The following is a 22,456-nucleotide window of genomic DNA, read 5'->3' as shown; positions in this document are numbered from 1 at the left end:
TAGGCAGGAATCCGGGCAGGCTAATTCAGAGGAGGAGGCCGTGGGAGCGAGGGCATTGACGCATGAGTAGGAGTTTCTCAGTCCAAAATGAAAAGGCCTTCTGGTAGAATAAAGGGCGCAAAAACATGGAGGGTGGCAGGAAGCTGACAGACGAAGGCGTCGGCTGGGGACCGGCTGCCGCAAGGGCCTGTGGGTTGAGGCTGAGGGTTGCCGGCCCTCTGGTGAGGATGCAATGGCAGAGGATAGGTCATGAGATGCCCTGAGGACGGACGGACGGACGGACGGACGGACGGACGGACGGGACGGGCGTACAGTGGTCACCCCACAGCTGGGAGGTCAGGAGTTCAAGGTCATCCTTGGCTACATAGAGAGTGCCAGGCCAACCTGGGCTACCTGAGGCCCTGCCTCAACGCAAACACAAAAGCCAGCCCCTGTGCGGGTGGCACTGATCCTGAGGGAGCCCAGGGCCCTGCCCTGCCCACAGAACACAGGCCGACAGCCCCAGGAGCAGACTTCCTCCTGAAGAGCTCACCCAGCACTGGCGTCTGCAGGACCTTCATCCCCACCACCTCCTCTGGGGGTCGGGCTGAGCTTGTGCAATGCAGCGCGGGATGTGCGAACCTCCGAGCTGGGGAAGCGCGGGTTCCTGGGAGCAGGCAGGAAGGCCGGGGCGGCCATGCTGAACACGACCAGGGCTAAGGGTGACTGCAGCCGCCTCGCCAGGTCCTCTGAGCCAGCAGCCCCTGCTCTAACCACTGAACAGACAGACAGACGTCTCTCCAGCACGCCCTGTCTGCCTCTCCTTCTTTCTCCATCTCCAGGGCACGCCCCTCACCCCCATACTTAAAATACATCTCCAGAGAGACGTCTCACAACGGCCTGTGACTGCAGCTCGGAGGGGGGGCGACGCCCCTCCTGACCCCTGTGGACACTGTTCACACGTGGTGCACAGACACACATGCATATTTATTGTTTGTTTGTTTGTTTATTTATGTATTTATTGTTTATTCATTGGTTTTTCGAGGCAGGGCTTCCCTGTGCAGCCCAGGCTGTCCTGGAACTCGCTCTGCAGACCAGGCTGGCCTCGAACTCACAGAGATCCGCCTGCCTCTGCCTCCTGAGTGCTGGGATTAGTAACTACCACCGCCCTGAATTTTTTTCATTAAAATAAAATATATATAAATAAATAAATGAGGGGCTGGAGGGGTGGCTCAGAGGTTAGAGCACCGACTGCTCTTCCAGAGTCCTGAGTTCAGTTCCCAGCACCACATGGTGGCTCACAACCATCTGTAATGAGACCTGGCGCCCTCTTCTGGTGTGCATGAAAATAACGAGTAAACCAATCCAGCCTCAACCGTCTCTCTGAAGTGCCGTGACGCCATTACCACTGCTCCGTTCCCACCAGGAGCAAGCCTGTGCTCCCTCCTGCCCACCTGAGCCTAGACTAGCTTCCCGAACACTAAACGAGGAGCACCATCCACCCTGCGCTGCCCAGGGACTGGTGACCCCGGAACGCACGGCCTGGGCTTCCGGCAGCTTACTGTGTTAGAACTTTGACCTGAGATCTCAAGTTAATGACATCTAAATTCCACATCTTCAATCTTGGGAGGCAGAGGCAGGCAGAGCTGAGTCCCGGGCCAGCCTGGTCTGCAGAGGGAGTTCCGGGCCAGCCTGGTGTGCAGAGCTGAGTTCCGGGCCAGCCTGGTGCGCAGAGGGAGGTCCGGGCCAGCCTGGACTACAGCGGGTCCCAGGACCGCCAGGGCTGCAGGACAAGACCCCTACTCAGACAGAAACCGGGATGAGGGGGACTCCTGCCCTCCGCCGCACCTCGGCTGCGGGGCCGGCCGGGAGGGAGCCGCGATTCCTCCGCCAACCCGGGCTGGGCTCCGCCGCGCTGCTCGCCCAGGGACACTTGGCTGCTGCCAGCAAGCGCCTGCTGACGGCCGGGACCGGGACGGCGGCCCTCCTCACGCTGCAGGTGCACGGCACCTGGGCGACCCTCCCTCCGGCTGCTGCACGCAAAACACCGCAAAACCCGACGCCCGGCTTTGGACCGGGAAGCGGGACTTGGGCGACTGCTCGGAGCCGGTTCCGGAACGTTTGGGGCGAAAGAGACCAAAATATGGAACGCTTCACGAATTTGCGTGTCATCCTTGCGCAGGGGCCATGCTAATCTTCTCTGTATCGTTCCAATTTTAGTATATGTGCTGCCGAAGCGAGCACGAATGGAGAGGCCCCGAGTCAGGTATTTAAAGGCAAAGAGAGGCAATACTTTGCACATAGGGTAATTTTACTCTTAACTATTTTGGGATGAGTATGTATTTAAATTAAATTTTTGGATGCCAAACTAAAAAACAACCTTTGGAATGGCGCTCACTGTGAGTATCCCTGCATAAAACAGTCCCTATATGTTGATTAATATAGCCCGCTAAACGTCACTTTCACCCACGGAGCCTTCTGGGAAGCTGTATGCAAATGACAGGCATCACGAGGCTCCGCCCCCCCACCCGTAGTCCGGACTCAGCCGCGAAGACTCGTGTTGTAGGCGCTCTAGTGAAACTCTATGCTAATAAGCTATCGCGTAAACTCCGCCCCCTCAGCGCTGACGCAACCAATGGGAAACGTTATGCTAATGAGCAGGTGTCACGAAGCCCCGCGCAAGGTGCTCCATAAGACCCCGCCCCTTCTGAGTCGCCGCTAATAGGGAGCCACATGCAAATGACGGGCATGTCGCCCCGCCCCCTGGCGGAGTGGGTCCGAGTGAATCCCTATGCAAAGCCGCCGGACTCCCAGCTGCCGCAGCTTAGCGAAGCCCAGTGCAAATGACCACATCCCCTCCGCCCGGCCGCGGCTAACCTACACAAATCAACGGACCGGACGCGACTTCGCCTCTCAGAGCCTCCGGCAATGTGAAGTCCAATGCACATGACCCGGGCCACTAGGAAAGTAAACTGGACTCCACGTGGCTCCGCCCCCCAGCACTGACGCGACAGGTACGGAGCGTGTGAGAGGCAGCCAGGCTCCGCCCCTCCTCCTTATAGTCCCGGCCTTCCGGCCCTGAGGCCCGCCCTCCTGGGGCGGCCCTGGCGTTCCCGGCGTGCCCTGCGCACGGGCGGCGCTCTGGCCCGGCGCTCTCGCCGGCGTCGCGGGCCGGACGGACGCGAGCGGAGGCGCAGGAGGCGGCGGCCGGGGGCGGAGGGGGGATCCGGCGGCCGGGACGCGGCGGGGGGCAGCCGGCGGCCGCCGGGGAGACGCGGGGCGGTGATGTCGGAGCACGCGGCGGCCCCGGGGCCCGGGCCCAACGGCGGCGGCGGCGGCGGCGCGGCGCCCGTGCGCGGCCCGCGCGGCCCCAACCTCAACCCCAACCCGCTCATCAACGTGCGCGACCGGCTCTTCCACGCGCTCTTCTTCAAGATGGCGGTCACCTACTCGCGCCTGTTCCCGCCTGCCTTCCGCCGCCTCTTTGAGTTCTTCGTTCTGCTCAAGGTGACCCCTGACCCCCGACCTGTGACCCCAGCTGCCCCGCACCTGCGCATCCCCACAGCGCCTGCCCCTGACCCCGACGCCTGGGTACCCCGATGTCAGTCTTCCCACGGGTGCAACCCTTGGTTGGTGCCCACTTCCCCGGCTTCCAGGCCCCGCCTCCTTCCCTTTGACCTCTGACTCTGCAGCCTGGGAGCCTGGGCCCCGAAATTTCCCACTGCAGACCCGAGCCCAGCGCTGCCTGGGCCTTCCTCGGACCCAGGTCCACGCCCCGCCCGTCACTCCCGGCATGCCCACGCCGCCCCATCCGAGGCTCCAGCGTGGACAGCCCCCCGCCCGCAGTGTCGCCCTCCTCTGTCCCTTCGCTGCCCCAGACTCTTGCCAGGGTCAGCAGCAGAGTCACAGCCAGTGCCCGGGCGGCCCAGGCCCTCACGCCGGCCCAGGCCCTCACGCCGGCCCAGGCCCTCACGCCGGCCCCAGCCTTGTTGAGAAGTCGCAGTTGCCAGCACCTGCCCTTGGCTGTCTTCCTGGGTTCTGGGTCACCAAGGCTGCTCAGGAGGGATGGGCAGCAGGCTGTCTCTTTCTGGGCGTCTTGCATATGACAGCCTTCCGAGAGGAGCTGGCTGGGCCATCTGGTGCTGGGGGCGTGGCATGGTGGCGGAAATGCTGATGCTGGCCGTCGCTGCCTTCTCCTCACATGGCTTTGGTGAAGGTGGGGCTGGCTCCTGCCTCTGCTCCAGGGTTTGGGGTTTCATAGAGGAGGCTCAGGCACAAGGTCCACACGGATGTGGGGATCCCTTCAGTCTCTAGTCCATGGTCTGTAGATAGGCCAGTGGCCCCTCTTCCTGCCTTCTACACCCTCAGAAGCTCCGCTGGTGACCCTCAGCAGGGGGTGTCAGATGCGTGGATCGGAGCCAGGGGACCTTTTGGGTGACAATTGACCCCATGCTTGCTTGCTTTCTTTCATTCATTCTTTCTTTATTCATTTATTTGGTTTTTCAAAACAGGGTTTCTCTGTGTAGTTTTGGTTCCTGTCCTGGATCTTGCGCTGTAGCCCAGGCTGGCCTCGAACTCACAGAGATCCACCTGCCTCTTCCTCCGGAGTGCTGGAATTAAAGGCGTGTGCGCCATGACCACCCGGCAACCCCATGTTTTCTTATTTGGGACAAACAGGCCTCTGGAGCTCCTGAAGTTTCAGGGAGCCCTCTTGCTGTGTTTCCTGCCCATCCTGCCTGCTCAGCCGTCATAGATGGGGTTGCCTGACCTATAGCACCCTGCACCCTGTCCCCGCCGCAGCACCCTGTCCCCACCACACCCTGGGTGTCAGCTCCTGCAGGAGTGCAGGGGGAACTACTAGCCTGACAGCCTCAAAGACTAAATAGACAGGTCTCACCTACAGGCCCAGGTGCCTGGCCAAGCAGCATATCACGTGGGTGACTGTGGGCAAAGGGAACACTGCATGGTACCCTATGGGCAGGTGTGAAGGGCCAGGGGCAGTGCTGGCACCAGCTCAAGGCCCTGCTCTCAGTGGAGATCTTTGGTGGGCCGGGATCTGGAGATCCCGCTGAGGCTGGTGTTCCGTACCCACCACAGGCCTGTCTTCCCATTGGGCGGATAGACTGGCAGCCCCAGACAGCAGACGGGTGACAGTGAGACACCCACCTGCTTATAGGGTATGGGATGTCCAGAGAACCCTGGGTGGTGGCACTGAGGTATCTGCAGGAGATGACAACATGCCGCCCTCCCAGGCCAGTATGAACAAGCTCAGTGTCTGTTTCTGTGTCACAGAGTGGGCAGATGAGCGGAGGAGTGGCCCCAGGGCCTGAGTGGGATGTCAGACACTAGTAGTATCAGTGACAGGTGGGGACTTGAGTGGCCGAAGCAGCTGTGGTGGGGAGAGGACCCAGGCAGGATATGTCCACCTGTCCAGTGGCCACCTCCCTCTGACTCTTGGGCCCAGTCTGTAGAACAAGGGCCTGCTTGCCCCCAGTCTCAGGCCTGACTGGCAGGAGCCTCTGCCTCCAGCCTCACCTGGGGTGCAGACTTCATGACTCTTGAGACAGAAACCCATTCCGTGCCCCAGGAGAGCCTCAATCCACAGGGTGGGTATCGGCTTTAGGTGGGTAGTCAGGATTTCAGCCTTGGTCTCGATCCCAGGGCCCCACCCGCTCTGCATGCCCTCGGTCGGTCGGTAGGAGGGCTGGGTGTTTTGTTGACCCAGCTCTGTCACCAGACTGCAGAAGGGAAGTCCTGTCCGCTTCTGGCCTTGGGTCCCTTATGTCCTACACTGCTACCTGACAGCAGATGGGGAGGGTGCTCTTCTGCTTGCTATGGTAGAGTCTCTTGGGATTAGAGCTGGGGAGTCCAGTCTTGTCCCTGAAGAGTGTAGGGATTTGAGTGCACATATTGGGCATGCAAGGCTGTCCAAGACTGTCATGGCCCTGGTGATTCCCATCACCCTTCTCTCGATACCACCTTATCAGGCCAGGGTCCTGGTTCTCATGGATCTGTAGACAGACGGGTCTGTACTGGCCAGCAGGGATGTGGGGGAAAGCTAAGGCATTAGTAGGGGCCATAGAGGAAGGGTTACCCTAGACAAGCCCACAGAGTGCATGGCACGTGTGGGCATCCTGGGGTTTGCAGTGCTGAGCACACCCCTAACGTCCATCCGATGTGGGTTAGGGCAGTGGTTCTCAACCTTCCTGATACTGCCACCCTGTGATACAGTTCCTCATGTTGTGGGGACTTCATAACTGTAGTTTTGCTACTGTTATGAATCATAATGGAAAAATACCTGCATTTTCCAGTGGTCTTAGGTGACCCCTGTGAAAGGGTTGTTCAACCCCTCCCTGCAAGGGGTCACAACCCACAGTCACCCACACAGTAGAGAAAGGGGAGGGGGACCTCTCGAATGACTGTGCCCAGCATAGGGGTATTTGAGGTTAATAAGTAATACTAAGTAACCTGTGACTTTTAAAAAATTTGTAGCTGGGCAGTGGTGGCACATACCTTTAACCCCAGCACTTGGGAAGCAGAGGCAGGCAGATCTCTGGCCAGCTTGGTCTACAGAACAAGTTCTAGGCCAACCAGGGCTACCCTGCCTCAGAAAACAAAATGAAACAAAAACTGTATTTACTTGTTTATTGCGTGTGGATACGTATGGATGTGGGAGCCTGCGTCCCGCACTGTGTGTGTGGAGGTCAGAACAGCTTGCAGGTGTCACATCGCTCTTCCTACCTTATGTGTATCGGGGATCGAACTCAGCTCTCCAGGCTTAGTGGCAAGCACCTGTACCAGCTGAGCCGTCTCAATGGCCCATGTGCCTGTTTTTTTCCATCTTAACCTGTGCTTGAACATCTGGGGCTGGGTTGGCCTCAGCGGGGCACCCTGGGACCTGAGGGTGCTGAGCAGAGTCCTTGCCTTCCATCCAGCCCATGCCAAGAGCCGCCCCCTTCCCCAACGTGGCCCAGGGTTTCCTGGGTGCCGGGTTCCCAGCAAGAGTGGCCGTTATCCCTTTCCAGGTGAAGCTACATTTCCCAGGCGGGGCGGCCTGGGCCCCTCCAGGGCAGGTCCCCGGAACAGGACGGAGGTGCCTTGCTGGGGGCAATGGCTGTTCTTGGGCGGTGAGGTCAGGGGCTCTGTCAGTGAGCAGCAGCAGGGTTGGGGTCCCCAAGGGCAGCTTTGAGTCCAGGAAACTGTTGGAGGGGGTAGAGAGAACCCTTGCAGTGGGGACCTGGGCCAGCTCGGCCCCAAGCAGGCACAGGCATCCAGGGCCTCCCTGTCTGGGAGAGGATGGGTGTCCCTCTGCCCTGCTGACTGCCCTCCCCCCACACCCAGGCCCTGTTTGTGCTTTTCGTGCTGGCCTATATACACATCGTCTTCTCCCGGTCACCCATCAACTGCTTGGAGCATGTTCGAGATCGCTGGCCGCGTGAGGGCGTTCTGAGGGTGGAGGTGCGCCACAACTCAAGCCGGGCACCCGTGGTCCTGCAGTTCTGTGAGGGGGGCCTCAGCGGCCTGGAGCTGGAGCCAGGGGGCCTGGAGCTGGAGGAGGAGGAGGAGCTAACGGTGGAGATGTTCACCAATAGCTCCATCAAGGTGAGCCGTGGTCACCCACCCAGTGGGCGCTGGGTACTGCCCCCTGCAGGTCCCCCTGATAGCTTGGTCCCTGTGCCTGCAGTTTGAGCTGGACATCGAGCCCAAGGTGTTCAAGCCACCAGATGGCACAGATGCCCTGAACGACAGCCAGGACTTCCCTTTCCCGGAGACGCCAGCAAAAGGTGTGTGGTCGCAGGCGGGGAGGGTGGCAGGCCGTGCTGGCGGTGGGGCAGCTGACCGCTTTGTCCCTGCCTCCGCAGTGTGGCCGCAGGACGAGTACATCGTGGAGTACTCCCTGGAATACGGCTTCCTGCGGCTGTCGCAGGCCACGCGCCAGCGCCTGAGCATCCCCGTCATGGTGGTCACCCTAGGTGAGGCGCCCTGGGCATCCCGGCAGGCTGGCACTAGGCCCGGGACCGCCGGCTGCTGAGGGCTCCCTGGCTCCGGTGACAATGTCGACCCCCATGTACTCAGACCCCACGCGGGACCAGTGCTTCGGGGACCGCTTTAGCCGCCTCTTGCTGGACGAGTTCCTGGGCTACGATGACATCCTCATGTCCAGTGTGAAGGGCCTGGCAGAGAACGAGGAGAACAAGGGTGGGGCTCCGGGGGACGGGGAGGGGGCGGGGCTCCGGGGGAGGGCGGGGCTCCGGGGAGGGGGCGGGGAGGAGGGCGGGGCTCCGGGGGACGGGGAGGAGGGCGGGGCTCCGGGACGGGGGGAGGAGGAGGGCGGGGCTCCGGGGGGGCGGGGCTCCGGGGGGAGGGCGCCCGGCTCACGGCCGCCTCCCCCAGGCTTCCTGAGGAATGTGGTGTCTGGGGAGCACTACCGCTTCGTCAGCATGTGGATGGCGCGCACGTCCTACCTGGCGGCCTTCGTCATCATGGTCATCTTTGTGAGTGAGGGGAGGGCTGCCGGGAGCGCCGCGGGCTGGGGCTGCCTGGGCTCGCCTGACCTGCCCGCCGCCCACAGACCCTCAGTGTGTCCATGCTGCTGCGGTACTCGCACCACCAGATTTTCGTCTTCATCGGTGAGTCCTGGCCGGCCGGGGGTGGGCTGGGCTCTCCCCAGGCCCTCACGGGCGCCCGCCCTGTGCCCGCAGTGGACCTGCTGCAGATGCTGGAGATGAACATGGCCATCGCCTTCCCCGCAGCGCCCTTACTGACCGTCATCCTGGCCCTCGTCGGTGAGGACCCCCGCCCGCCCGCACGCACGCCCGCACGCCCGCCCGCCCGCGCCAACCCCGCCGCCTGTCCCCGCAGGGATGGAGGCCATCATGTCTGAGTTCTTCAACGACACCACCACGGCCTTCTACATCATCCTCATCGTGTGGCTGGCCGACCAGTACGACGCCATCTGCTGCCACACCAACACCAGCAAGCGGCACTGGCTGAGGTGCGCGGGGCTGGGAGGGCGGGGCCGGGGCGACGGGGCGGGGCTAAGGAGGCGGGGCCGGGGCGACGGGGCGGGGCTAAGGAGGCGGGGCCGGGGCGACGGGGCGGGGCCGGGAGGGCGGGGCGGGGCTAGGGAGACGGGTCGGGGGCCGGGGAGGCGGGGCGGGGCCGGGGAGGCGGGGCGGGGCCGGGGAGGCGGGGCGGGTGGGCGGGGCTTGTCTGGCAGGGCAGCTCCTCCCGCCCGCCCGCCCGCAGGTTCTTCTACCTGTACCACTTCGCCTTCTACGCCTACCACTACCGCTTCAACGGGCAGTACAGCAGCCTGGCCCTGGTCACCTCCTGGCTCTTCATCCAGGTGAGGCCGCCCTCCCGCAGTTCCCGACTGGCCTCCCGGCGGGGGCGGGCCCTCACGGCTCCTCCCCTGGCCCACAGCATTCCATGATCTACTTCTTCCACCACTATGAGTTGCCGGCCATCCTGCAGCAGATCCGCATCCAGGAGATGTTGCTGCAGATGCCGCAGCTGGGCCCCGGGACCCCCACGGCGCTGCCCGACGACCTCAACAACAACTCCGGCTCCCCGGCCGCCCCCGACCCCAGCCCTCCGCTCGCGCTGGGCCCCGGCTCCAGCCCCGCCCCCGCCGGCGGGGCCCCTGGGCCCGGCTCGCTGGGCGCCGCCGCCTCCTCGGTGTCGGGCAGCGACCTGGGCTGGGTGGCCGAGACGGCCGCCATCATCTCGGACGCCTCCTTCCTGTCGGGGCTGAGCGCCTCGCTGCTGGAGCGGCGGCCGGCGGCCCCCAGCACCCCGGACAGCGCGCGCCCCGACCCCGAGGCCCCTCCGGAGGATGCGCCCGCGCCCGCCGGGTCCTGAAAGCGACGCTGAGGCCGGCTCCCGCGGGGCCGCGGCCGGGGCCTTGAGCGCTTGTGGTCTGCAGGGAGAGGGCTGGCGGCGGCGAAGGTTCTGGACGCGGCCGGGGCGGGGCGGCGAGGTGCGGCGGGCGTGCCGCCGGCCGCCTGGTGCTCCCCAGTGCCTTCCACACGGCGCCCGCGCGGGGCCGAGCGCCCCGGCCCGGACTCGCAGGGGGCGGCTCAGGACGCGGGGCGCACGTTCTACGCTATTTAATTGCAGTGTACAGAGTCGTGTTTGTATATAGAATAAACTGTCGCGGACAGTGCGGCCGTGTGGTCCCTCAGCTTTCCGCGGGCGGCACCTGCAGCAGGCGCAGGGGCCGGAGCCGGGCGCCGTCCCCCAGCCGGGCCCGCAGCTCGCCTCGCCGCAGCAGTGCGCTGCGCAGCCGCTCCCGCGCCGCCTCGATCCGCAGCTCCAGCTCGCGCAGCTCGGCTTGCGGCCCGGGCCCGTTGGAACAGAGCCTCGGGTGGTCCCCGCCGGCCTCCCCGGCTTCCAGCAGGAACCGCACGCGCCGCTCCCGCTCCACCGCTCTGCGCACCCGCCTCCAGCGCGCTGCTCCCTCGGCTGCACGCGGCTGCTCCTCGGGGCCGGGGCCGCTAGGACGGAGAGGAGGAGGCGGCGGCGGGGCCTACAGCTGCCTGGCCGCTCGCCCCGACCCCCCTGCCGCCCCCTGCTCACCTGCGCTCCTGCTCCGCCCCCTCCTGTTGCCCCTCTGGCGTCCCCGTGTTGAGGGCTCGGTGGATCTTCTGGGGACAGACCAGTGTGTCAGTGGGCGCCCGGGGTGCCCTTCCGCGCCGCCCTGCCCTGCCCTGCCCTGCCGCCTCACCTGGCTCGTGTGGAGCCAGTACTGCAGCTTGTTGCCCCTGCGGATGCGTGGCAGCACCAGGCGGTAGAAGACGTGCTCGCCCAGAGAGCTGAGCAGTGCGCTGCCCAGCCCGAGGCACAGCAGCACGAACAGCCCCGAGAAGTGGTAGACCCCCATCTGCAGCGTCTGCGGACGGCAAGGTCCCCCATGGCGGCGGATGCGGGCCCGGGGCGGGGCAGCCAGGCAGGGAGATCTCTTGAAGGAAGGGGTGCTGGGGCTGTGTAGGGGGAGCAGGGATGCACGCAAGCATAGCCAGGGCTCCCCACCCTGTGTCTCGGGCCTGCCCACCTCCGTCACGGCGAACACCCGCTTCCCGCAAGGCACCATCTTGTACCACTTGTCATGGAGCAGGTCGATGAAGCCCGAGGACTTGTAGCGACTGATGAACTCTGACAGGTTGGAGGTGAGCGGCGAGTTCTGGGGCAGCCCTATGCCGTAGCCTGGAGAGGTTGAACCCGGTGGGAGCTGGCTCCACCAGAGCCGCGTGCACTCACCGCTGGGGTCCCCGAACCCCACCACGCACTCACCCTCGATGGCGAAGGGTTTGCCCACGGTGAGCAGCTTGCAATCTGCATCAATGGATACCTCGTAATCCAGGAGCGACTTGTCCATGATGAAGGCGTTGAGCTTGGGTGGGTCACTCCTGTGGGGCAGGATGTGGTAAGGTCAGCAGGCCCTGAGTGGCAGTCAGCCCTCCAACGCCACACAGTGCCCCACGGACTCACGTGAGCATGGCCACTCCGTGTGGAGTGGTGGGTGCACTGTGACGCCGCATGTGCGCGTGCATCTCCGGGAAGCTCGCCTTGATGTAGGCCTCGGCGCTGCTCTCCCACACAGTGCCAAAGTGGAATCCTTGGGAAGGGTGGTGCAGCTGCGGAGGAGGAGCAGGAGGAGGAGGAGGAGGGGGAGCAGGAGGAGGAGGGGGAGCAGGAGGAGGAGGAGCAGGAGGAGGATGAGCAGGAGGACCAGGAGGAGGAGCAGGAGGAGGAGCAGGAGGGGGAGCAGGAGGAGGAGCAGGAGGGGGAGCAGGAGGAGGAGCAGGAGGGGGAGCAGGAGGAGAAGCAGGAGGAGGAGGAGCAGGAGGAGGAGGGGGAGCAGGAGGGGGAGCAGGAGGAGGAGCAGGAGGAGCAGGAGGAGGAGGGGGAGCAGGAGGACCAGGAGGAGGAGCAGGAGGAGGAGGGGGAGGAGGAGGAGCAGGAGGAGGAGGGGGAGCAGGAGGAGGAGGAGGAGCAGGAGGAGGAGGAGGAGCGGGAGGAGCAGGAGGAGGAGCAGGAGGAGGAGGAGGAGCAGGAGGAGCAGGAGCAGGAGGAGGAGGAGGACCAGGAGGAGGAGGACCAGGAGGAGGAGGAGGAGGAGGAGGAGGAGGACCAGGAGGAGGAGCAGGGAGGAGGACCAGGAGGACCAGGAGGAGGAGGAGCAGGAGGACCAGGAGGAGGAGGAGCAGGAGGAGGAGGAGGAGGAGGAGGAGCAGGAGGACCAGGAGGACCAGGAGGAGGAGGAGGAGGAGGAGGGCTCAGCCGGCAGCTGGGTCCCTCAGGGACACTTGACCGGTTCGGAGACTTCTCACTGAGCTCAGATTCAGTACCATCAGCTCCGCAAATGCTCCACTTTTGAACCCCAGAGACTCACCATTTCTCTCTGCTCTCGCCCCACTCCCCAGCCCTCACCTGGCCACAGCCATTAACCAGTTCGGTGGCTAGAGCATTGGGCAGCACCAGTTGCAGGGGTAGCCCAGGCTGGGGTGGGGGGTCAGCAGGACACGACCAGCTAGATTCCAAAGAGGGAGGAGCTGTGAAACATACCAACTCCAAAAACATGAAAGGTGAAAATAAAGCCAGATGCTTCAGCATGTCTGTCTTCCCTACAGTGGGAGACAGTTTTTTTTAAAGAATCGAGGTTGGGCGGTGGTGGCGCACGCCTTTAAATCCCAGCACTCTGCAGGCAGAGGCAGGTGGATCTCTGTGAGTTCGAAGCCAGCCTGGGCTACAGAGTGAGTTCCAGGACAGGCACCAAAACTACACAGAGAAACCCTGTCTGGGGTGGGGGGTGGGGGAAAGAATCTAGGTCATGTCATGGGTGGAGCCCCGCCCAGAATCCCCAGTGAGGGACTGGGGGCGTGGTCAGGGTGGAGCCCCATCTCTCTCGTGCAGCCTCATCCCCTCGGATGTTCTCGGAAATCTGCCCTTGTCCACAGTGCCAGCTGGTACTTTCAGTCTGCAAACAGTCCTGGATGTCGGCTGGCTCTGTTCAGTCCACTGCACACGAGACAGCTGGGTTGCAGGCCTGTCAGGATTCACTACCATTCCTAGCACAAGGGCAGAGGGGGACCGTCCACTCCAGCTGAATGAAAAGAAATGCATGCAGGCTGGAGCCAAGGCTCAGAGGTTAAGAGCACTGACTGCTCTTCCAGAGTCCTGAGTTCAATTCCCAGCATCCATGCGGTGGCTCACAACCATCTGTAATGAGATCTGGCGCCCTCTTCTGTGTACATAATAAATAAAATAAATCTAAAAAAAAAAAAAAAAAAGGAAAAAAAAAAAAAAGAAATGCACGCAAGACTGTCTGGATGGGGAGAGCCTCACAAAGTTTAAATTTATCCCCAAGACCTGTTCTGGACATTTCGTGTCACGGAGTCTGGCAGGGTGGCACTTTGGGCCCAGATTTCTCATTGGGCATGTGTCCTCGAGGTCCCTCCACACTTTACGGCTGGACCATGCTGTGTCCACTTCCCTCCCATGGGCACTGGGGCTGCTGGCCTTTGCCTCTATCTACCCTGTCACTCCCCTGTCACCCGAGGAGGTCTGTGGGGTCTTTGTCCAGGCTGCCCCACTGCTCATGAGACTGGGAACATGGACGGACCTAGCTTGGCATTCAACCAGCCTGGTAACTATGGCAGCTGAGTCCCAAGGGCAATTCTTGTTTCTCATGACCCCAGAGGAGCCAGTCAGCACGGGAAGTGGAGGCAGCACCAATGGGGACCGAGTAATCCAAGAGCCCGGTGCAGACGTACATGCTTGTCATCCAGATGCCAGGGAGGCTGGGCCAGAGGGATCCCAAGTCCAGGCCAGCCGCAGCAGGTGAGCGCGCGCACACACACACCACACACACACCACACACACACACACACACACACACACGCAGGCGCACTCACACACACAATCCCAGGCGTAAGCAGCAACATGAAGCCCCAAGGAGGAGACCCCATGGCTGGTAGAGTCCCTATGAGCCTGCCTCTCCCCAAACCCCAACAAGCCAGGGAACAGCGGGAGGGCTTAGGCTATCTGGGCCAAGAATGCAACACGCCAGCTCAGTGGGTAAACTGAGGAAAGTGTGGCTCCCCAGAGTATGGTTACTTCTCGCCAGCAGGTGCTGACCAGGAGTGGATGTCCCGAGGACACAGCGACACGGTTCCCGGCGTGAGGTCAGCACTGGCTCCCGCCCGGGCTATGGTAGAGACAGCTCTGCTAAATCACACGGATTTTCTGGATCGTTAGGCAAGGCTGTCGGTTGAGTGCGGCTTTCTGGAAGGTTCTGTGGGAATCCGGGCTGAACTCCAGGCTTTGGCTGGCAGCACACCCAGGACAGCATGTGGAGACTGAGCTATGGACGCCCAGGAGGGGCTGGTGGCTGCCTGGCTGGCCCTTGTGAGCTCTGCACCGTCAGCCCCTCGCCTACCCCACCCTACCCCAGGCCCCCAGGTGTGCGGCCCCCCAACCAAGCCCCGGCCCCCCAGAGATACAACAGCCGAGGCATAAGCGTCTTTGTCCACTCTTTGTTAAAACACCAGCCCACAGGCCGACGGCAAGTGTCTCCGTCACTTAGAGGGCCGCGTGATGATGCGCGTGGAGAAGTCGAAGAGGTCCCGGTTGATCTTGCGCAGACTGCGCACCTCCTCCTCCAGCTCCAGCACACGCGCGGGCAGCATCTGGTTGCCCAGCATGTTCTGCGGGGAGAGGGCCGTGTGGGCGGGGCTGCTCCTGCCCGACCCACCAGGCCCCGCCCGCAGCCAGGGCGAACCCCGCCCACCTTTGCCATGTAGCCGGACAGCACGGCCTGCAGCCGCTCCAGCCGCTCCAGGTAGGTCTGCTCAGTGCCCTGCAAAGCAGCGTGGCCCCTGCTGTGTCCGCCCCCGGAGGAGCCAGGCTCCCCAGCCTCCCCACAGGCTCCCCAGCCTCCCCACAGGCTCACAGTCCGGGGAGGAGGGCTGGGGCCCGTGGCAGCCCGGCCACACAGTGGAGGCGGCAGGGGCAGGGCACGCCAGGTAACACACTAGGTCCTTAGCCTGTCCGCCACAGTGACAAAGGGTCCCACACACCCTGGCCTATGTGGGCTGCCACGGACCTGGCCCAGGGCCCCCGGGAGCCACTGCGGTCGGGGTGTGAACGCTGGGCAGAAGCCCCTCCCGGCTCCCATGCCCAGCGGCTTTCTAAGGCTCCCCATCTCCTGACCTCAGGCTGCCCCAGGGTCTATCCTGCTCTATTCTTCAACAACCAAGTGACCTGGTCACACGATGGGAGCAATATGACAGACAAGTCACCTTCTGAACGTGGGCTGAGGCACAGTGTGCCTTTGGACAGAAGTCACCCGTGGGGACAGGTGCCAAGTGTGGCGCCGCAGTGGTGCCAATGACCTGGCGGCAAGGACTCGGCCATCAAAGGGCAGCGAGGGCACTAGGGGAACTCTAGGGGATGGAATGTTCTGGAAGTGGCCGAGTGGGCAGCATGCAGGCCTCGAGGGTCCTACCTGCAGGTGGAGCCCTAGCTGCAGGCGCAGGCCCCCACCCTGGGCCTCATCTCCATGCTCAGCACCCAGCAGGTGCTTGTTGAAGTGGGGCAGGGGCAGGCGGGGCCTGAATTCAGGGTTCAGCATGCTGGGCGGGGCCAGCATGATGGTGGCATTGGTCACTGGACCTGAGGGACAAACCAAAATCCAACATCAGGGCCTGGCTGGCGGTTCAGGGCTCCGCCTTGTACCCAGCACGGCCCACACCTTTGAGAGTGACGGTACGAAGGCACTGTTTGCTCTTCACGTCCCACAGACGCACCGACTCGTCCTGGGAGCCTGAGAGGAGAACACTGCCATCCGTGGACACCGACAGGCATGTCACTTGGTTCCTGGGACAGGTGGGTGGGGTTGGGTGCTGCATGGGTGTGGGCTGTGCCCACCCCACTCGGCTGAGGTGACTACCTGTGCCCCTTGAAGACCTTCCCCGTGTTCTGTTCAGGCCGGAAGCTGTGCTCTCTCTGTCCAGGCTGTCAGTGGAGACAGGCTGTCAGTGTTTGGGATGTGGGGCACCTACTGCATGGCCCCTCAGCCCCTGGTGGCCACTCACCCAGCTGTACAGGTCGACCTGGAAGATGGACCCATCGCTGCCTCCACAGAACACATGATGCTCAGCCAGGTCCATGGTCACAGAAGTGACACCCACGTCAAACAAGACAGACAGCAGCAGGTCTCCCGAGGAGATGGCCCAGAGCTGCAGGGATGGAAGGCCTGGCACCATGGGCATCCGGGCACACAGCCAGGCCAGGGAGCCGGGAAGGCTGAGGGCCCTGGCACCACCCTGTCCATGCTTCAAGCCTTCAAACCCACCAGAGACGCACAGGCCATGCTGGCTGGTGGTGTGGGCACCTCAGCTGCTGCAGGACCCGAGCCCTAGCCAGGGAAATTAAGTCACCAAGGCTGGGTTAGGTGCTCCTATGCAGTGGGGTGTCTGAGTTCCAGGCTAGTCTGGTCTATATACCAAGCTCCAGGTAAGCCGTGGCTACACAGGGAGACAGTCTCCAAGAAAAAAAAAAAAAAAAGAAAGAAAGAAAGAAAGAAAGAAGGAAGGAAGGAAGGAAGGAAGGAAGGAAGGAAGGAGGAAGGAAGGAAGGAAGGAAGGAAGGAGGAAGGAAGGAAAGAAGGAAGGAAGGAAGGAAGGAAGGAAGGAAGGAAGAAGGAAGGAAGGAAGGAAGGAAGGAAGGAAGGAAGAAAGAAGACCGTCTCAAACTAGAAAATGAAAGAGGGTGGGGGCGGGGGCTCAGGTAGAGGCCTGGGTTCCATCTCTAACACTGTGCCAGGAACAAACAAACAGCCCCAAAACGTCAAGGGCAGCTGGCCACTGCAGCGTGGCCGAGTGGGAATTTCCAGCAGACAGGCTAGACCGTCCATCTCTGGGTGTCCTTGGCCGGGCACAGGGATTATGGGCTGTCTGGAACCGAGGCAGCCAGCAAGAGGGGGAGGCCAATCTCCCTCTCTCCCAGTTGAGATCCAGTGGCTGCCAGGAATTCATGGGTCCAGGTTGGGGACGCTACCTTCATGGTCTGATCCAGCGAAGCGGTGACCACCCGGGCCAGGGGGCCCCCAAAACCGCAGTGCAGGTCTGTGATCGGGAGCGTGTGGTGGGACCAGACATGCCTTGGGGCGAGGATCCTGGATGGGTCTGCCTGCAGCACACTGGGGACAGGAGCGGTGAGGCCACGGAGGAAGTCGCCATGCATGGGACACCCCGACAGTGACCAGCCCAGGCCCTTCTGGCCCTGAGGCCCCCAGAGCCTTTCTGTGCAGACTCCTGGCATGTGTCTTACCTGCAGAGGTTCCAGACCAGCACCAGGCAGTCCTTGCCCCCTGAGACAAAGTGACTGCTATCACCCGTGAACTTCAGACACGACACGTCCTGGTAGTGACGGCTGAGGATGACCAGGAGGTTGCCAGTGGAGACCTGAGAGAGACCAGGCACCTGTCAGGGGTGACAAAGGCAGTACCACGCCACAGGAACCCTGTCCACCTTCTCTAGGGCCACTGGTGGACAGAACCAGGGTTAGGCGAGGATCCTCGTCACCGTGCACTTGGCCAGGACTGGCTGTGCCCCCACCCTGTACCCGGGAAAGGGGGACGCAAGTTTCCTGTGTCCTCTGAGCCCCCAGGGGAGCCTAAGCTTGGTCATGTCTAAGGCCAGCTAATCCAGGGGGATGCCTTGGAGGCCTCTGCTGGCACAGCACGTGTGAGATGCAGCGCAGCACAATGCCACAGAAGGTCGCTGAGGCACAGCTGGGTCTGAGGTTAACCTCAGCTACACAAGAACCGATGAGAAAACCAAAGGAAACAGCAACAGGTCCTTGCAGGGAGAGCGAGGCTACTGCTGGAGCCCCTGGATCTAAAGCCGGTATCTGTCCATTCCAACACAAGACAGGGACGGGCAGTGTGGAGAGCTCGGGCCTGTGCTAGGGAGAGGCAGACTTCAGCCCTGCCCTGGTGGTGAGGCCCCGGCTCCAGGCCAAGGGGTGCTGAGGCTTTTGGACGTCTGGGTAACTCAGGGTGGGGAAGGAGAGCATGGGCACCTACACAGGAACACCACAAGGGGGCTGTGGCTCATCGTCACTGCCAGCAAAACCTCAGCCCGACAGGCTCCGGCTGCCACACAGGTGCAGACACTTCCGGGTCCTCCTTGAGTCCCTCACCCCAGAAAAAGGGGAAATTCCCATACCAGCCTTGAGCCCAGGAATGTGCGGGACTATGCAGCGCCCCCTGGTGGCCACAGTTCAGAATACTTAGGGTGGCCCAGGAGCCACGTGCCAGCCTGTTGGCAAGAGGAGGCGCCGAGCTGGGAGTGGAGGTGCACCCATCTGCGGTTCAGCTTTTGGCACAAACGCGAGCCAGTCACCTGAAACGGCCTCGTCGGGCTGGCCTGTGGGCCAGTCTGTGTGACACTTTCTTGATTAAATGATTGACATGGGCCCTCCCACTGTGGGTAGTGCCAGCCTGGACAGGTGGTCCTGGGTTGTATACGAAAGCAGGCTGGGCGCCGGGTGTGGTGTCTCACGCCTGTAATCCCAGCGCTCGGGAGGCAGAGGCAGGCGGATCTCTGTGAGTTCGAGGCCAGCCTGGTCTACAGAGATCCAGGAAAGGCCCAAAGCTACACAGAGAAACCCTGTCTAGGGGGTGAGGGTGTGGGGACTCAAGAGAGCAGCCGAGTGGGAGATTACAGGCATGATGGGAGCCCTGGGCTCCACCCCAGCACCCCAGCAGCCAGGCACTGCCATCCCTGCACTGGGGAAGTGGTGACACGAGCGTCTGGAATTCAAGGGCTAATGGAGAGCTCAAGGCCAGCCTGGGCTACGTGAGGCCCCGTCTCACAGAACACACTCAAGGATAAGGAAAGGCTCATTGTGGAGACCTAGCTCCAGTCTCCAGAACCCACGGGAAGCGCGGTGACCGTCTACGGCACCTCTGTAGGGAGATGGCAAACGTAGACAAGTCTCGGCCGCTTGGACAGTGAGACACACGTCCATACAAGACGGAGGCAAGGACCAACAACTGAAGCTGCTCCCTGGGGCCCACATGTGCGTGCGCGTAGTGCAAGTACAGGAAGCCCAAGAAAGCGCAGAAAGGGGCAGCCCCAGATGTGCCCTTCGTACACAGCTGCACAACCTAGGTGGATTCCCTCCTGTGGGGCCCATGAAACCCCGGTCTCTAGAAAGATATAGTGGCCCTGAGATGGTTTGGAGGAAGATGAAGCCAGAGCGGCAGAAACATGGCTGACCTCAGCTCCGTGCAGCCAGCACTCTCCACCGAGGGCCGGCCACAGCCTAGAACCCTGACTCCAACAGGTTCACTCATGGCCAAGGTCATTAACTGGGCCCAACATGGAGCCTGAAGACTGACCTGACTCTCGGGAAGCGGGGCGAGGGTCAGAGCATGGGCATCTCTTGTCATGACTACAAGACAACGGGGCTGGCTATCACAGCAGGGTCTGTGATGGGTTCTGGTTTTGGTGTTGGTATTTTTGTTTGTTTGGTTTCTGAGGCAGAGTTTCTCTGTGTAGCCCTGGTTGTCCTGGAACTCACGATATCTGCCCACCTCTTCCTCCAGACTGCTGGGATTAAAGGTGTACACCACCACTGCCTGGCAATAGTTTTATATTTTAAAAGATTTTATTTTTAAATTTATATGTCTAGGGGTTGTGTGTGTGTGCACGCGCACACCAAGTTCCCTGCAGCTACAGACAGTTGTGAGGCGCCATGTGGGGGCTGGGGACTGAACCCGGGTTCTCTGAGGAGCAGCCGGTAGGTACTTTTACTGCTGAGCCATCCTCCAGTCCAATCAATAGTTTTTAAAAACTCTATTTTTCAGGGTTATATCCTCTATGAGTGTTTTGCCTGCATGTATACACATGCACATGAGGTACATGCCTGGTGCCCATCCAGGTCAGAAGAAGGTGTCAGATGCCCTAGAACTGCCGTTATGGATGGTTGGTGGCCATGATGTGGGTGCTGGGAATCGAACCCAGGTCCTCTGTAAGAGCAACATGTGTTCTTAACCACAGCAGCGTTTCTCTCGGCTGTTGACTGAGGATGTTAACTGTTATGTTGTCAAATCGCTGCTTCCTGCCCTGACTTCCCTCAATGTAAGCTGTAATATAATATAACATCATAATATAATAGGCCAGACAGACCATTTCCTCCCCTACATTGCTTCTGGTCTGTGTTTTGTCAAGCGAAAGCAAGCTAGAACACTCCCGTTATAAGTTTCTTTCTTGGTTCCCCACACAGTTGGGGACAGAGCCAGGGCCACCTCAGGATAAGACCTGTGCTACGCCCCAGTCATGATGAATCAGGAGTCATGGTCACATTTTAGGTCTCAGAAGTCATGGGTAAGATCTCCAAGGCTGGCCGGGCGGTGGTGGTGCACACCTTTCATCCCAGCACTCGGGAGGCAGAGGCAGGCGGATCTCTGTGAGTTCAAGACCAGCCTGGGCTACAGAGTGAGCTCCAGGACACCACCAAAGCTACACAGGGAAACCCTGTGTTGGAAAAAAAGATCTCCCAGGCCACCTGCCTGGACACTAACCACAGGTTACTCTCCAGCATTCCCAAGGGACACACACAGGTAGCCAGCTGTTCTCACCTCCCACAGGTAGATGCTCTCTGCAATTCCTGCCAGGACATACAGGCCGTTGGGTGCTGTGGTCAGACAGGTGACCGGCCCAGGACACATAATTTTCTGTTGGAGTTGGTCCTAGGGACACAGAATATAAGACAAGCCATGTGAGCACCAGGAAGAGAGAAGAGCTGGTGAGGTACAGAGAGCAGGAGGAAGGAGTAGGGGTAGGCAGAATCCCCGGTGAGGGCACCAACATGAAGGAGGATCTGGATTCCGGAAATGTAAGAACCAAAACCCCCAGGCTTCAGCCAGTCCTGATAGTGAAGATCCGTGACCCTTTAAGAGGGTAACAAAAGCCGGGCGGTGGTGGCGCACGCTTTGAATCCCAGCGCTCGGGAGGCAGAGGCAGGCGGATCTGTGAGTTCGAGGCCAGCCTGGTCTGCACAAAGAGTTCCAGTCCCGAATACCTCCCTCCAAAGAGAGGGTAATGCGAGCATGGGCCACCAGTCTATCTCTGATCTGTCATGCCGTCTAAAAGCACGACTTCTAACGGACCTCATCTTCCTCCTGTATCAAAATTAGCGCTCCTTCGACGAGAAGTGTGCAAACGCTGAGTCCCCATAGCTCTTCATCTGCGCATGCGCCTAGTCTCAGGGCGCCTTCGCTCTAGCAGCCTGCGGGGTGGGCTGAGACCCTCGGCCCGCCAAAACGATGGCATCACACGGCACCCCGGTCGCCGCGACCCTGATGCAGCGCGTCCGAGTCCTCGCGGCTGCCCCTCGGCCCCCACGGATGCTGCGGCCCCGCACCTTGCGCTGCAGCTCCCAGGCGCAGATGTAGTTCTTGCCTTGCTGAGCCGCCAGCAGGTACTCGCCATTGAGCAGCGCCAGGCCCCGCGGCCCCGCTTGGCCGCCGCGGTAGGTGAGCAGGTTGGCGCCCGAATGAAGTTCCCACACCACGCAGCTCCATAGCTGCGCCGCGGAGTCCGTACACACCGCCACTTCCATGGGCGCCGCCATCTTGCCCGGCCAGCCCCGCCCCTGCATCCCGTCATCCTTAGCGAGACTCTTAAAATGGCTCCTGGAGGCTAGAGCGGCACTTAAGCGCCTCCTAGCGGCCGAACTGGGGGCCACGCATGCGCAGTAGTTCCGCCGTGTGGCGGAGGCGGGGCTGCCCTGCGCTCACTGGCTCCGCCGGGCCTAGACGGTCACTTTAGCGCCGCGGCGGGGAGATGGGCGCATGCGTACAGTGTTCTCTGCGGAGGGGCGGGGCCAGCCTCCGGTTTCTCGGTCCCGGGTAGGGTGGCGCTGCGTTGAGGGCGGAGACGCACGAGCTGCACATGCGTACAAGGCCGGCTGCTGGGCGCGAACGACGCTAGACAGCGCCACGCCGGCTGGAGCACCCCAAACCTTTTCGAGGGCGGGGCCGGGGGCGGGGGGGGGGGGGGGGAGACCGGAGTCCTGCACATGCGTACAAGCCTGGCTGCGCCAGCAGCTGGCCGCTCTGCGCATGCGCGCGTTTGCCCCCCGTACAGATGCGCTCGCTGCCTGCGGTGGCGTCGTCTTTGGACCGCGGTTTAGAGCGATGGTTACACTCGGGGACTAGGGATTTGCGCTGGACGGTTCTGCTGGGTGTTCTGGCCCCAGTGATTCACGCTTTCACAGTTGTCTTTGTCCTCCGAGACACTCTGGTCCTGGAACTCGCGGCAGCTCTCCTGCCTCAGCTTCCCGCCTGCTGAGACGACGGCCATGTGTCACCACGGCCAGCTTACCTTTTAAACTCTGTTTTAAGGCAAACAGTATAAGCAGCTGGCCCGTACACTCTACTTAGACCCGCGGAGGTCAG

General features: G+C 61.8%; 2 protein-coding genes and 1 non-coding gene across 5 annotated transcripts; 1 reads left to right on the top strand and 2 right to left on the bottom strand.

Annotated features, from left to right (window-relative positions):
- Positions 1-2,116: 2,116 nt before the first annotated feature.
- LOC118572061 lies at positions 2,117-2,223 on the bottom strand. Its single transcript, XR_004943437.1, has one exon. It is a non-coding gene; the product is annotated as a U6 spliceosomal RNA (small nuclear RNA).
- An 882-nt stretch (positions 2,224-3,105) lies between these two features.
- Tmem259 (transmembrane protein 259) lies at positions 3,106-10,147 on the top strand. 3 transcript variants are annotated; one of them, XM_036171038.1, is made up of 11 exons: positions 3,111-3,486; positions 7,321-7,581; positions 7,664-7,763; positions 7,842-7,952; positions 8,056-8,178; positions 8,374-8,474; positions 8,552-8,609; positions 8,682-8,765; positions 8,842-8,974; positions 9,229-9,328; positions 9,406-10,147. In XM_036171038.1, the coding sequence occupies exons 1-11, from the start codon at positions 3,265-3,267 to the stop codon at positions 9,841-9,843; spliced, it is 1,731 nt and encodes a 576-aa protein (XP_036026931.1). In that variant the 5' UTR covers positions 3,111-3,264; the 3' UTR covers positions 9,844-10,147. The 3 variants fall into 3 exon arrangements, with proteins under 3 accessions (XP_036026930.1, XP_036026931.1, XP_036026932.1); XM_036171039.1 differs by having other exon boundaries at positions 3,202-3,486; positions 8,733-8,765; positions 9,406-9,956; XM_036171037.1 differs by having other exon boundaries at positions 3,106-3,486; positions 8,552-8,765.
- Positions 10,148-14,499: 4,352 nt separating this feature from the next.
- Positions 14,500-21,666, bottom strand: Wdr18 (WD repeat domain 18). Its single transcript, XM_036170239.1, has 10 exons — positions 21,421-21,666; positions 20,636-20,746; positions 17,317-17,450; positions 17,044-17,185; positions 16,080-16,223; positions 15,935-15,999; positions 15,737-15,861; positions 15,491-15,657; positions 14,774-14,842; positions 14,500-14,690 (listed from the first exon to the last, which is right to left on the bottom strand). The coding sequence occupies exons 1-10, from the start codon at positions 21,655-21,657 to the stop codon at positions 14,562-14,564; spliced, it is 1,323 nt and encodes a 440-aa protein (XP_036026132.1). The 5' UTR covers positions 21,658-21,666; the 3' UTR covers positions 14,500-14,561.
- Between the last annotated feature and the right edge of the window lie 790 nt (positions 21,667-22,456).

This window comes from Onychomys torridus, chromosome 21 (genome assembly GCF_903995425.1).
Source record: "Onychomys torridus chromosome 21, mOncTor1.1, whole genome shotgun sequence".
In the NCBI taxonomy this organism is placed as follows: Eukaryota; Metazoa; Chordata; class Mammalia; order Rodentia; family Cricetidae; genus Onychomys; species Onychomys torridus.
Note: the sequence above shows the minus strand (reverse complement) of the source record. Positions and strands in the feature narration are given on the sequence as shown.